Source organism: Rhipicephalus sanguineus, chromosome 5 (assembly GCF_013339695.2).
Source record: "Rhipicephalus sanguineus isolate Rsan-2018 chromosome 5, BIME_Rsan_1.4, whole genome shotgun sequence".
NCBI classification, from domain to species: Eukaryota; Metazoa; Arthropoda; class Arachnida; order Ixodida; family Ixodidae; genus Rhipicephalus; species Rhipicephalus sanguineus.
This window is the reverse complement of record NC_051180.1, coordinates 156077383-156092414: the sequence shown is the minus strand read 5'-3', so window position 1 is coordinate 156092414 and position 15032 is coordinate 156077383. Positions and strand designations below refer to the sequence as shown.

At 47.7% G+C, this 15032-nt stretch overlaps 1 protein-coding gene across 1 annotated transcript in view; it reads right to left on the bottom strand.

Moving 5' to 3' along the window:
- Positions 1 to 5925: 5925 nt before the first annotated feature.
- Positions 5926 to 15032, bottom strand: part of LOC119395029 (uncharacterized) — a 45499-nt gene continuing 36392 nt past the window's right edge. Inside the window, exons 4-5 of the mRNA XM_037662322.1 lie at positions 8290 to 8524; positions 5926 to 6116 (exon numbers count right to left, since the gene is read on the bottom strand). Coding sequence (XP_037518250.1) covers positions 5926 to 6116; positions 8290 to 8524 — 426 coding nt within the window. The remainder of the gene's footprint in view (positions 6117 to 8289; positions 8525 to 15032) is intronic.

Genomic DNA, 15032 nt, shown 5'->3' with positions numbered 1-15032 from the left:
GTCTCCCAATGCCTTTCATTCGGAACCCCGGCGCGTAATTGCATTAGAATAGCTCGGCAGCCGCTGCTCTTTGGTATTGCCAATGGCTTCGGCCCCTCCGAGGAGGATACGACGATAAGGCGGTGGTGGTTGTGTTGGCTTTGCTGCGTATTTATACGCCATTTTATTATTATTGTTGTTTCGTGCTCGTATGGCCAAGGCTCGCCTCCGGAACCATTTCTATGGTCCTGCGGAAGAGATCGATACAGTTGCTCGGGCATTGGGCATGTAATGCCGTTGTGGGTGCCCGTACGGCCCTCTCATTGCTGGCGGAAAGGCCATGCGTCAATCTGGCCGCCGCGGCTGCGGCCGCACGGGTGCTTGTTTTTTTGTCACGGAGGGCGCTGATGGCGGGGACTACAGTTTTGCTCCTTCCGCTGCATCGATTGCAGATCCCTCGGGCGGTTATGACTCCCTTTTTATTCCCCCTCCCCCTCTCTTCGGCTGGCCTTTGCGGTGGTCTACCGGACAAGAGATGTCGTGAAGCTCTGAAGAGACGCTGCATGGCAGTCGGGACGCTGTCGTATACCTTTCAATCGGAGCCCCTTGCGAAAGCATAAACTGTTACGCGGTGCCGAACATTGAAAAGCGTCGCATCGTGGAACGTCGCACTCTCGACACGCAATATAGGACGAGACACAGCGAGAAGCACAGGACAAACGTCAGCGTTTGTGCTCTGCGTTTCTCTTTTTCGTTTGCTCTGTCCCGTTCTACATCAGACGCAGCACAGAAATGATCTTCCGTAAGAACATAAGAGCGAGAAGACATTATGTTCCATAATGCCAGTAGGCAACTAGCTTATCTTAGTCTGCGAAAAGCGTTATCAACTACATAGCAAGCGTAGCTATAGCCTCCTCATGGGTGAATGGAAACTCCTCTATCGTCTCTATGAAGTGACGTCGCACTCGCGAACAATGATTTGTTCGTTGGTAAAATTGCTTACCTGACTGCTAGAGACGCCTTCACGGAAACGGAAGCGACGTTGGCACCGGTCTTGTTCTTTGCTTCAATGCAAGGCACTGTCTGCATTGAATCAGCACCAAAGACTGTTGCTAAAAGTGCTTGATTAGCATCATGTCTAGCATGCTACTCAAGGGGTGAAGTGCTACGGAATGCGCCCCTCATGCGCGGGGCTCAAAGTGAACAAGCATAATAAAAAGCACGCACAGGCAGCAAATACGGGCATATTCTTGGCAACACGCATCTATAACGGCTTATTGATTATGGAACTCGACGCTTTGGGACACGGAAGTGATCGGCGATGGCATGAACAGTTTTATGTCATTCCGTTCGGCTTCGTGACAGCAGCACAATGGTTTATAGAACAAAAAGGCAGTCCCTGCGTGCTTGCACTGGTCTTATGGAGGTGATTTTGACACGTATTGTTCTTTTCTTTTTTATATATACTGCTCCTTGCGACGCCATTGTCACCAAACTTATGTACATGGGTACGATGCCTGAAATGCGATGTACGGTGTCCGAAGTAAGATTTCTGTCTGAAAGTAACCGCGAGAAACGGAAAAGTATGGAAGCAAAATATATGAAAGACATGGTTGATCCCTCCGTTATAGGAACAGGGATAACACGAAAGTGAAGCGTGCCTTCACAGGAATCGCTAATTATTTATTGTACAATGATGTATGGCAGCTTACACAATGTCTGTTGGTGTTTGCAAGCTATAGCACCGTTTGATGTGGATACATCCACGTCGACGCCTAGTAGCACATCTCCATCCCGACGGCTAACGAGCATGGTCATGATTAAACATATGTGGTAGCTCAAGTAGATAACATACACCCGGACACAGCACATGGTGAATCCAGCACAAAGACGGCATCAATAAACACATAATAAAATCTGGTGCTCGATATGTACTCCTTCAAAGCGTCGTCATTTGAGGAGAGAAACGAAAAGCTGCGCGCTCTCGAGTAATAAGGTAACCTAGGCCTGTGCTCATGCATACACTACCACAGAACACTTCAGAAAAGCGAGAGGCAGAACTCATAGCTTGAGTCGTGAACTTGGGAAGGCGTTCCGCTTTCCGCCGGCGTGTCTCTAGCTGCCCCAAAGCACTCACTTGGGCGACATTCACCCGTCCACGTCGTTACCTTTCTGTGGCGCTTATTGCAGCAATTTTATTAGCCAGTGCTATCGCACTCGAAGTACTGCTATCGCACTCGAAGCAGTAGGCTTGCACATGCACCCCATTGGTGCATGTGAAAGATGTACTACTCTAACGACGAGGCATCACATGCTAACGCCACGCCAAAGGCAAACCACTTAACTACGCCGTCAGCGCTCGTTAGTGTCATGATGCAGCATTTCATTTCACTGTTCCCAGACGGCGACACCACCCGCCGAGTAAGAGCGCTGCGAGGGAGAAAGTCTGAGAGCTATTCGCCGCGAGATCGACCTATAGGAGGCAGCACCGTCACCGCGTTAGTGTGGAGAGGCGGCCGGCGGCGCGTATACAAATGCACACACCGGCGCTTTGTTGTGAGCTGTTTGAGCCGATTGTCGGCGAATAAAATGCGTTGATTGCAGCTTACTGGTAATATATACGCTCTTCATTGTTGAATCGATGCACGAAGATCATCCAACGTTACTATTACTAGTGAGAGAAGCGAAATCTGCCGATGAAAGGTATGCTCGCCCTCGGTGACAGTCTGCACTTACGCACTATACGACGTTTCTTGTTGTTTTCTCTGTACGTGTTTACCTTGTGTTCTCTGTACTACGCACTGCTGCAGCACGCCTGAACTACTTAAGTGTTTACTTCTTCTTCATCTACATAGCAGCTCATATTCCAGTGCAATGAGTACAATAGCACTGTTCGCGCGACTACGCGTACGCATGTAACAGTGTTTAGCACAGAGTTTTCATCGATTGATTATGTGGACGACAGTGATGCAACAAAGGTCCGGTTATTTTATGGAATAAGGTTTTTTTTTTTTTTCTCGAACTAATCATGTCCGCTGCCTTCCATCAATTATAACAACTCCACACAAACGCTCAAGATAACGTAAAAAAAAAAAGATGAGGTTTTGCGTGACATTATAAGACAAAAACGTAAGGCACGCCATCGGGAATAATTTTAAACATCTGGGTTCTTCAAAACGTACCTAAATCTAAGCGCACGGGTGTTTCTGCATAAATTTCGCCCAAAGTTAAAATTGCGCGCGGGAACTCCGTTTCATCACTGCCGTGTCATTCCATTGTCTTTTTTTTTTTTAGGAGACAGTTTGAGTACCGAAGTGTCAGACTTCACTTGATAGAAATATTTCGCTGCAGTGGGACCACGATCATACAATAAAAGGACATCTTAAGAACAACTAAAGCTCATCATGAACTACAGTGCCGCAGTTATACACCTAACAATAACGCGAAAGTGCATGAGCCTCGCTTTTGCTTACCACCGAGTCGCTAAAACGCGGCATTCACACACTATTTAATGCTCCTTATGTTTGGGACTATGCCAAGCGCACTTTACGACGTGCTTGAACCAGAAAGCGGCACCAACACTGAAATGATTCTGGCGAATGAAGGGTACGACACCAATACACAGCCCTCTCGAAAATCGCACTCACTGATCTTATCACAATGCGCATGCAGCCGAGCAAGCCCACTTGCTTCTGTACACCATGTTAGGTATACGTACAAGCAGTTAAACTCGCGCTAACAGAACAAACCGCCCTTTGAGAACGTGCAGGACGTACGCGCACATGCAAACATGACGTGGCTAGCAGACGACGCAGGGAGCAATCCACACTAGGCGCGCTTCAGCCAGTAGCCGCCAGGCGGCGACTCTGCTCGATCTCGCGGCCATTAAGGCGCGTTTTTGAAGCCTCGTTCTTGTGCCACGGTAGTGCAGTGGGCTGAGCGGCTGGCACCTATCGTCGCGGACATAGAGGTTGTGGGTTCGACTTCCAGTTCATCTCTGTGAGCGAAACCTTTTTTCTGTTTTGTTTTGTCATCTATTCATGCGCCTTTCACCGACGTCACTTTCATGACGAAAATGACTTTAGTAAAGGCTTGGTGGAGGCCGACATAAGATACTTTCTTGCTAATAAAATGCAACGAAATAAAGGCAATAAAATCAATAATAAAATACAAAAAACGAAGAATGCGGCGCGGCATCCCGTACTCTAAGAAAACTTAGCACTGCAACATTTTATTTATTCTCTCTCAATTCAATGATCGACTTATCTGTATTTTTGCAAAGCAGACTGTTGGGCTAGTTGGCTATTCAGGCTATTCATGAACAATAAAAAGAGTATAGCGCAAAAAACGACGAAGACAGAGAACACAGAGTCCGTTGTCTGCTTCCGTTCTTTGTGCTCGTTTTTTTTTTTTTGCGCTATACTTTTTCAGCTATCTCGATCGTTATTGTCATAATCATCAGCCACATCATCGGCAATATGTGCAGCTAAGTAGGTGCGCATATTTCCTCAAAGAAATTTCCTCATATTTCCTCATTTCACTTCTTCGCAAAATGGTGAATTATGGCGTAGTGGGTACTTCCCAAGTTTGCTTGCAGTATGCGTCCTAAGCGAGTTTACAACGGCCATTGTGAAGCGCACAGGTGTTCCTTCTCCCACGGAATGCGAAGCATGGCAAGCGAATAAGGAACCGATGCAAACGGCGCCCGATGACGCTATCACGTTCCGCTCATATCTTTTTTTCTCGTGATGCTGGTCAGTTCATGCACTATCTATTCTGTAAATGTATGTGGGTATACGCACTTCATGTCCAGCTCTCACGCGAGCTTTTTTCCATATATAATACGTTCGGCATTAGGCAGACTTATCTACTTCTCCTTATTACAGACTTCGTCTTCTCTACATGGGGTTGCTGCTTCTGTGTGCTTTCTCAGCATCCACTCAGATCATCAGCTCTTCAGTTCTGGTATTCGGCACAAACTCAGGTCCCTCCAATTGCTCCAACGACCGACAATTACAGAGTGTTTCCCATTGTCACAATAAATTACAAACATCTTTTCTCCCACCTCTCCAACAGTAGCCTTCGTCTCCAAATACCATTTCTTGGATTATTTCTTGCCCCAGAGTCCCGTCTGGGCCTCCGCTGTAGCCGAGATATTACGGTGTTCAGCTGCTGACCCCAAAGTCGCGGGTTCGGTCCCTGACGCGGCGGTCGCATTTTGATGGCGCCGGAATGCTAGAGGGCCGTGTACTTGGATGTAGTGCACGTTAAATAACACCAGGTGATCGAAATTTCCGGAGCCCTATACACTACGGCACGCGTCAAAATCATATCGTGGTTCTAGAACCTAAAACACCAAATATATTTATTAGAATTCTCATCGAGTACATCTTGTCGACCTGTATTTGACACGATGTCCTCCTTCCTGGTAACCTTAAGCGGGAAGGTCTACAATACTTCCTGAGTAAAAAATGCCTGGACAGTGGCCACACACATCGTTAGCACACTGTGCGAGTTTTATTGCAATCTTTATTGCTGGTACAATGCCCTTACGGGCACCGTTTCTAGTCATCCAGCAGTGTATCATTCTGCGCGTGCAATGTGCTCCCTCTCACTCTTTTTTTATTCAGATGCCCTACGTTCCTCACCGACAGCATAAAATTGAAAACCAGAAGTTAGTCAGGTTGAAGTACCTGTATTTGATTTTACTGCTTCTACATAAGTAGAAAGAGACATAGAGGCAGAGGGAGAGAGAGAAAGGAGGGAAAGACAGAAAGACTAACTAATTGCGTGTCCGGATGGCTACATTTGGAGAAATGGCAATAATACGTTGAATAGATAAGGAAAAGGAACAGCAGGAAAGGTAATAAAGCGGCGCATACAGTCACCGTGAACACATAAAACACGCGATAACAGCTCACTGACAATCGTAAAGTCCAGCCGGCTTTACGAAGCACGGCACGGCTTCTGTGGACTTGGTGATGTAGGCACGCCCAGCCGAAGTTCCCAGGATACTTTCCTTCGAAAACATCCTTTCATGAAGACAGTGGCGTTTAGCTTCTTGAGCACACCGTTGACCTTTTGAAGGATGAGCGGTGGAACCGCAGGTGTCAGCCGCAAAAGCTGCGAGCCGTTTCCTAGGAAGAAAGAAGAGGCGTTCGTATGTGCAAGGTCCAACCATATGCGCCACAATAAAGTTGTTTGGTGAAGGGAAAATCTTGCTGGTAAACGAAGTTGCAATTTATAGGGCCTAAAGAGTGCAAGCCGGAGGTGGATTTCATCGTAGAACTTTGCCGTGACGAGCAAGTGAGTTGAAGTTGCTGCGCATCATCCGTTCTCAAAGGTAGGCAAAAAAAATTGGAGCACACTCAGACTCACTCAAGAAATATATTTTGCTCTGAGGGCTCACTCAGACTCAAACTCACCAAGATTTTCGTCAACCGGACTCACTCGGACTCAGACTCACTAAACGTTTTCTCAACAGAACTCACTCAGACTCAGGCTCACCAGCATATTACTCAGCCGGACTCACTCAGACTCACGGATTAACCTGAGTCTGAGTGAGTCTGAGTGAGTCGACTCATGAGTCGTTAGCGTAATATTGTCACTTGGTCGTGTCGTCGACGAAGACAGCAGTCAGCACGTCCGAGATGAAACTGTTTATTTGGCCGAACTTGTGGCCGGGATACTGAAAGTCAAACTGCAGCAATACACTGATAGCGTCGAGCAGAACGTCGACCGTCGATCAACTGACGAGCGGTCAAATGCGTCGGCTTTTATACAGGCGCTATAGAACTTTCCAGCGATATCGCTGGTGGCGGCGTTATCTCTCGATAAAGCTGGAACATTCGCGTGCGGCGCGAAATCTTAACAAAACGACCTACTACAATCGAGAAGCTTCTCGAACACTGCTTCGCGGACAGCCTCGAGCGTTGATAACCGTCCTTGCTGGTCAAACCCAAAAAACATAAAATAAAACAAGAAGTGGGCGTGGCAATATTAGCTTTTTTGATCATGATGTCAATAATGCTCTTTAGCGCCAATATCGCACATAATCAGTGCTCTACGATACGCCTTTTGATCTTGTACCTTCAAATACGTATTATCAGTGGTTGCAAGCCAGTAAGGACATATTTATGAAATACACTACTCACACGATATATTTTATTTCATTTCATTTCATTTTATTACCTTAAAGACCCCACTAGGGGGTGTTACATAAGGGGTTGATGTAGAGAAATCAAGAACTTCCCGCAAAAGAGTTGGCGGGGTGATGTCATGGCAGCCCCCCCCCCCCCCCCCCCCACAACACACTCACGCCTCTGATCAATAAATATTGAGGTGGCGCATGAACGCTCGTGCGTTGACATACGCGGGAATAGACTTGGGTATAAACGTAAGCCGCTATGACGGATAGTAATGCGACAGATGTCTAGATAGAAGAATAGGTCAGAAATAGACGGTGGAGCTCATTCAGACTCACTCCAGAAACACATTTTGTGCTGAGGGCTCACTCGGACTTAGATTCATGAATATTTTCCTCAACCGGACTCACACGGACTGAGACTCACTGACATTTTCCTAAGCCGCACGCACTCGGAATCAAACTCACCAAAATATTACTCCCCCGGACTCACTCAGACTCAGACTCACGGCCCGATCTGAGTCTGTGCGAGTCGGCTCATGAGTGAGTTTTCCGACCTATGTCCGTTCTACAGAGTAGTATGTGCACCCGCAGCTACGTGGGGTTCTGGTAACCACCGGTCGAGTACCGCAATTAACTGTCGCAATAGATAAGACCTATACATCATCAGGAGTATGAGGTCTCGGAAATACAATAAGCACAAGAAGTTATTGCGACTCAAACAACGTTTTGGGGGTCATGATTTTAGAGCCGGTTTCGCTATGCCGAACGTAAAACAGGTCGCGTAACTAGGGACAATACAGGGAACTTCATTAACACGAGGAAGTCCACCAGAGTCACATTGGGTTTGCTACTCTGTGCAGGAGATTGTCGCTTATAACGCCGAACTAGTTTAATGGGGTTCGAGCATACTTTCGAACGTGATCAAGCATGCGGAGCTCCTCTATCGTGTATAGGCGGTGACACAATGGGCGTGAAGTCCGAGGTTGGGTCTTAAGAGTCCGACAAGCAACCTCGAGTTCTCTAGTGTTCACTGAAGCTCCTCATCCGACATCCTCAGTCATACTAAAGGTAGTGTTTGCCGTTCATCTTCAGACTTTTCTCTTATTTTCGCATTTATACGGGGAGCATAGTTCCCTTTTCGGCGGAGATGGAAGTGGACTTACCTGCACGCCCACCCGATTTGTCGGCGTCCGCGTCGGCAGCCTCAAGGAAGCGGAACTGCGTTTCCAGCGACAGTGAGGCTACCCTCATTGACACTGACGAGAGCGCCGACAGCTCCGACGACGAATACGTGACCGTCATGAGCCAGAAAGCAAAGCGGAGGATGCTCCGGGCATGTGGACGCATCTGCTGTGAAGGCCCCGCAAAGCCCGCCGAGGTACACCGTCCTCTTCTTGCCTACGCAACCATCCATCAACATGAGACTACTGAACAGGCAAGCTGTATCTTCAGAGCTCGAGGCACTGTTGCCGAACAGCATTGAGGATATCAGAGTGAATCCCCGGAAAAATGTTGTAGCAGTGGACGTCGCTCAAGCGTCAGCGTTAGATTCACTGAGCAAAGTCGCCGTCCTCGGTGGCATGAATGTTCGCACTATCATTCCGCTAGGAAAACAGGTAGCTACAGGCGTCATATATGACATTGATGTGACCATCTCGAACGAAGATCTGCCGATTCTTATTAAGCCTGCAAATAATGGGCCCCAAATACTCCAGGTGTGCCGTCTAGGGAAGTCGAGATGCGTGAAGATTGACTTTAAGAGTGATCGCCTGCCGTCACATGTTAAGGTGGGTCATGTCCAACATGCTGTACGGCCCTTTGTTCCTAAGCCGTTTCAGTGCCGGAAATGTCAGAAATTTGGTCATGTGAGCGCCGTCTGTGGAAATTCTACATGTTCTCGTTGTGGTGCACCACACTCTGCCGACAACTGTAAGGCTAATTCCTATAGTTGTCCAAATTGGCAAGGGCCCCACGACGCCACATCAAAAGAGTGTCCGAAAATAAAGCAGGAAATCTCGGTTTTGAAGAAAATGGTGAGGGACCGTTCGACTCACCGAGAAGCGGTTGCTGTCGTCAGGCGACATCGTTCTCGTCGCAGACGCTCATCTAGAAAGTCTGCCTACAGTATCAAACCTGCTGTAAAGCCTCCCTTCGTTGAATCGGCCTCGTCACCACCACCGAACAGAAGGAACACGCGCACCGAGAATGCTGTCCCTGGAAAGGACGCTGAGGAAGAAACATGGCCATCACTTCCAAGGATAACTCCTGCAGATAAAATGGGACGCGCACCGGTAGCACCACGCTCCGCATCTCGCCTAGATGAGGTGACAGCGTGACCGCGAAATTTTGATGATGATCAAGTCTCGCATCAATGCTATTCGCACGCTTGTAGGCAATACGAACACGCCTACAGCACGATGCGCAGTGCAAGTATTGGATGCCCTGAGTCCAGTGCTTGCCAACTTTGCATTGACACAATGGCTCGTTCACTGCCTTCATTCCGAGATGAAGTACGTAGTGCGACAGTTTTCCAGTGGAATGCCAGAAGACTTAAATCACGGATCTCATGTTTTCGCCAGTACGTTTTCCGCAACAGGTTTCCTGTATTAGCAATATGTGAACCAAATTTGTCAAAAGCGATAAAGCTCTCTGGCTACGAAGCCTTCACTTCATCGACTTGTGGTGAGCCCAGCAAAGTAATTGTGCATATCCGCACAGACTTAACCTACATTCCACATCTGGTGCAACCCCATAACGGAAATCACTACGTGTGCCTCCGCGTTGCGCAGAAGAAGGTAGCCTTCACGCTTATCGGCGCCTACATCTCACCATCGGGTCGGTTCGACGGTGAAAGACTGCATGACATCTTGATGGCGACACCTCGACCCTGGATTGTTATTGGTGATTTCAATGCTCATCACTTGCTTTAGGGTAGCACCAAAATTGATTCCAGAGGCCGGAAACTTGTTGAATTCGCCTCGCGCCACGAACTTAACGTTATGAATGACGGAAGTCCAACCTATTTACGTGGTTCGAAATATAGCAGTTGCTTTGATCTTGCATTGGTGTCACGGCGATTCACTCAACAAGTGCGATGGTTCACTGATATTGAGACTCACGGCAGTGACCATATTCCAACGCATTTCAAGGTCACAGGTTTTACAACTTCCTCCTCATCAACTTACAGAAGAGTTAATTGGACAATGTACAAGACAAAGGTGGAAGAGGCATGCGATGATAACGCGTGCGGCCTCGAGGAGGTAATTATAAATGTGATGGAAGCGGTTAAGTGCGCCTTTACATACGTATCAAAACGTACAGATTTCGATGTGGAACTTGAGCGATTACGAGTGACTCGTAGGCGGGCTGAGAGGAGATACAGGCGCACTAATTCGATTCATGACCTCAGAGACGCTCGACGTCTACAAAAGAAAATCCAACGTCGAATGGACAAGCTGGAGGACCAACGGTGGAAGAAATTTTGTCAGTCACTCGATCCTCGCAAGCCTATGTCGCTTATATGGAGGACGGTGCGTGGCCTTGGCTCGACTCCACAACAACAACATCCATTCAGCACATTGGCTCTCCATCAAGGCCATCTGCAGGTTTACGTTGCCGAAGATTTCTGCTTGAAGATTGCGGGCAATAGTGGTCGCCATGAGTGACGAAGTTCTCGGTCATGCTCCTGTAGCGCGTGTCTCTGAACTGAATGTGCTTTTCTCACTCGAGGAACTAGATGCGGCTCTAGCCACCTGCAGGCGTTCATCGTCACCTGGGCCGAAGGGTATTACATACACTGCTTTATGCCATCTTGGAAGACGCGGCCGAGACCAGCTACTGAAATGCTACAACCAGTCATTGAACGATGGCGTCGTTCCCGAAAGGTGGAACTCCAGCCGTTTGGTACCGCTCCTCAAACCTGGAAAGTCGCCGCTTGATCTGGCATCATATCGACCCATTGCGCTGTCCAGCTGCGTGGGGAAAGTAGTGGAAAGAATGGTTCTGACACGTCTCGAGTGGTACCTAGAGCGCTACAATATATATCCAGTGGCTATGGCTGGTTTTCGAAGAGGCCGCTCTTCTATTGATAATGTCATCGACCTTGTAACCTCTGTGCAACAACAGAAATACCTCAAGCGCATCTCGGTTGCAATGTTCCTCGATGTGAAAGGTGCATACGACAACGTAACACACGATGCCATCCTCGATTCCTTGGCGAACGTTGGAATCGGTGGAGAAATGTTTCGATGGATTCGGAGCTACCTACTGAGGAGATCCTTCTTCGTGCATACTGCGGAAGGCCGCACCGTTGACCATTACACCACTCGTGGCGTTCCACAAGGCGGGGTTCTCAGTCCTACGTTGTTTAACCTCACGATCATTGGCCTTGTCCAAATTCTACCTCGATCAGTCAACCTCTCTGTATATGCTGATGATATATGTATCTGGGCTTCAGCAGTGACGCGACCCCAGGTACACGCACGGCTCCAAAAAGCAGCGCGAATAACGTCGATGTACCTCCTTGCTCGAGGCCTCAGAATTTCCACAGAGAAGTGCGCCTTAGTCCCTTTTACCCGCAAGCCCATGATCTGGTATCCAGTTTCCATCGACAACGTGAGGCTTTCGTATACGAGACGTCACCGATTCTTGGGCGTTATTATCGACAGAGATCGTTCGTGGAGTGCTCACATCTCGCACTTGAAGTAGAGGCTCACCTCTATCACACACGTAATGAGATTTCTCGCTGGTAAAACGTGGGGCACATCAGTGTCATCTATGCTTCAGCTGTACAGAGCGCTCTTCTTGGGATATTTGCGGTATAGCACGCCCGTGCTTTCCAACGCCGGAAAAACTAACATCCGGGTCCTGCAAAGCATTCAAGGCCAAGTACTCCGCACATGCTTGGGGCTACCTCGGTGTGCTAACACAGTAGCAACGATTTCTATTGCTAAAGACCACCCGTTCACGACATATATAACTGTCGACACACTCCGGGCACATATCCGTTACCTATCCAGAGTGCCTGACCACCACCTCGCTAGCTTGCCACTAGAAAGACCAAAGGCAGCGTTTTCCAAAGTTGTTGCGGCTAATCAGCATTCCATCTCGTGGAGATTCTCGCCCGCAACCATACCACAATCTCCGGAGTGGTGCATGAAAAGGCCCACAGTGCACCTTGAAGTGCCGGGGATATTTAATAAGGCAAGCCTGTCATCTGCAGCCCTCAAGCAGATCTCACTGGACCTTTTGCATTTGTCGTATGCTAACCGAATTCATGTTTACACGGACGGTTCGGTCTCGGGAAGTTCGACAGGTGCCTTTGTGATACCATCTCGATCAATCACCGTCAAGTTCAAGACATCACACGTCACGACATCTACGGGCTCCGAGCTCGCCGCTCTTCAAGCCGCTATGGAGTTTGCTATGCAAGAATCCCCTAGTAGATGGGCCATATTCTGCGACTTCAAGGCAGCCCTTCAATGCGTGCGAAGTCTACGACGTGGAAACTACCACCAGTTGGTGTCTGATATCAATGCAATTTGTCATCGCGCCGCTAGTCAAGGACACGACATTGTTTTACAATGGCTGCCGGGTCACTGTGACATCAGTGGTAACCACCTCGCTGACGACGCTGCCCGATGTGCCCACGATGGAGCGCCCACACTGTTCATACCATTGTCAAGAGTAGATGCAGCTAGAGAACTTCGTCACATCGCGCATAATGCCACGCTTGCGCACTGGAATTCTCCGCTTAACGCCAATCCTCGCCCTAAGAACCTTGAATCATTACTCCAGCTACAACTGCTATCCAAGATTTCGCGACGTGACGCTACAATGCTGTGCCGGTTGTGAATCGGTGTAGCGTTTACCAACTCATTCAGCCATCGCATTGGCATGGCAGATTCATCCATGTGCGAACGCTGCAATTGTATAGAGACTATTGAACACCTCTTGTGCCACTGTGCCCAATTTGATGAAGATCGCCGGACTCTCCAGTGTACCTCGAATAGACTTTCTTTATTGTGAGGTATGAAAAAGAAAGATGACCGGCCCTTTAATGAAGCAAAGATCTTAGGAGCCTGGTCGCGCAGCATATCAGCCCAGAAACCCACACGGGCCCTCCTGCGGTACTTGAAAAAAACCTTATTGAGCGACCACCTGTGAAACTCGGCACTGTTAGTGTGATGTGACATGTGTCTATCCTTCTTTCTCTCTCTTTTACTCCTCTATTCCCCCTCCCAATGTGTAGGGTAGGAAACTGGACGCATTGTCTAGTTAACCTCCCTGCCTTTCCTTCATTCCTTCTATCTCTCTCTTAAACACGTCGACATGTTTACTGCATTTTAACGCAGCACGAGAACCACCCATCGCACATCGCGCTTTGAAAAAAAAAAAAAAAACGATGTTGTTCAAAAAGACAGGGGCGTAGCCAGAAATTTTTTTCGGGGGGGGTTCAACCATACTTTATGTATGTTCGTGGCGTGCGTTTGTATGTGTGCGTGTATATATACGCAAGCAAAACTGAAAAATTTCGGGGGGGGGGGTTTGAACCCCCCCCAACCCCCCCTTGGCTACGCCCCTGCAAGAAGATAAGCGATTATTACCTGGCTTTGAAATACGAAAAGCGTATAACAGTCGCCCTCCTTCGTTACTAGCAAGGCCAAAAATAGAAGTATTGGTTGACGGAATAATATCTAGATGGGGCATGTTCATGAGAGCCGCACAGCACATGACACTATTCCAGCACCTTACACCCACAGCACGTCTATGCAGGCGGTTCGTGTCATAAGAATTTCTATACTTGTGATATCTTCCTCCATTTCAGAACCGTTTGCAATTCTGTGTGCGTTGCGCTTCACTACTTCAGTAGAATATACGAAAAACTGGGTCATTCTAAGCGATTCGCGAGCCGCTCTCGCACTGATTCGAAGCAACGAGGGAGACTCTTTGAATTCTATGTTATTGAATGAGACTCTCAAAGAACACTCGAAATCAGACCCAACGAAGCACACAATTGCACTTAAATGAATATCAGGACACTGCAGCGGACGAAGCTGCGCATTGGGCGCACAATAACGTATAGATGCGATTAATCTTCCTCTTTTTCGCAACGAATCTCTTGAGACAGATATCCTGTCGTCTCAGTAAGGGCAACTAGTTTGATCAACAGTCTAAAAGGTCGCAGTTGTTTCTTATAGACCCTCGTATAAAACTATCCACTCCGTCAGATCTGAGAAAAAACAGATAGTGTGAAACGTTAGTGCACCGCCTACGGCTTGGTACAGCAATTACGCGACGCTTTCCATACATGGATAAAACGTGCTTCCAGTACACAGTGTTCTTGTGGCCACCCACACGAAGGTGCGCGCTATTTCATCTCCGGGTGCGTGAAATATAACACAGAATCAAGAGTGTATTTCGAGCAAACTGTTGCTTTTACAAAGACTACCATTCACACCGAAAAAGAATACTTGGTCCATAGCGGGCTGCGGCCCTTGACAACAGAGCGCTTGTCACTTTGAAAAGCTTTTTAGAAGAAAAAGTATGTTATGTGTATGTTGAACTTCACTTCTTCCTGGAACCCGAATGAGAGGCATAATTGTTAAGCGTTCAAAATTGTGTAATGTTGTGATCGTGTGTTGGACTCAACTTGTAATAATGTGCCTTCATGGTTTTCTTCTCTGTATTATCAGCGATATAAAATATTTTAATTTATACATGTCAAGTTTTTTTTGTCACCTGAGTTCATGATCGAGTATTTGTGAATCATATACTGGTGGACTGTATTGTGTTTGCATATCTGGTGTTCTTTCTGGGTTATATTTTGTATATTTTTTCCCCTTGTTTGTATTTTACGTTTTGTTTTCTAAGCGAGAAGGAGTAGCCGGTGCCGTTGTAATGGCGC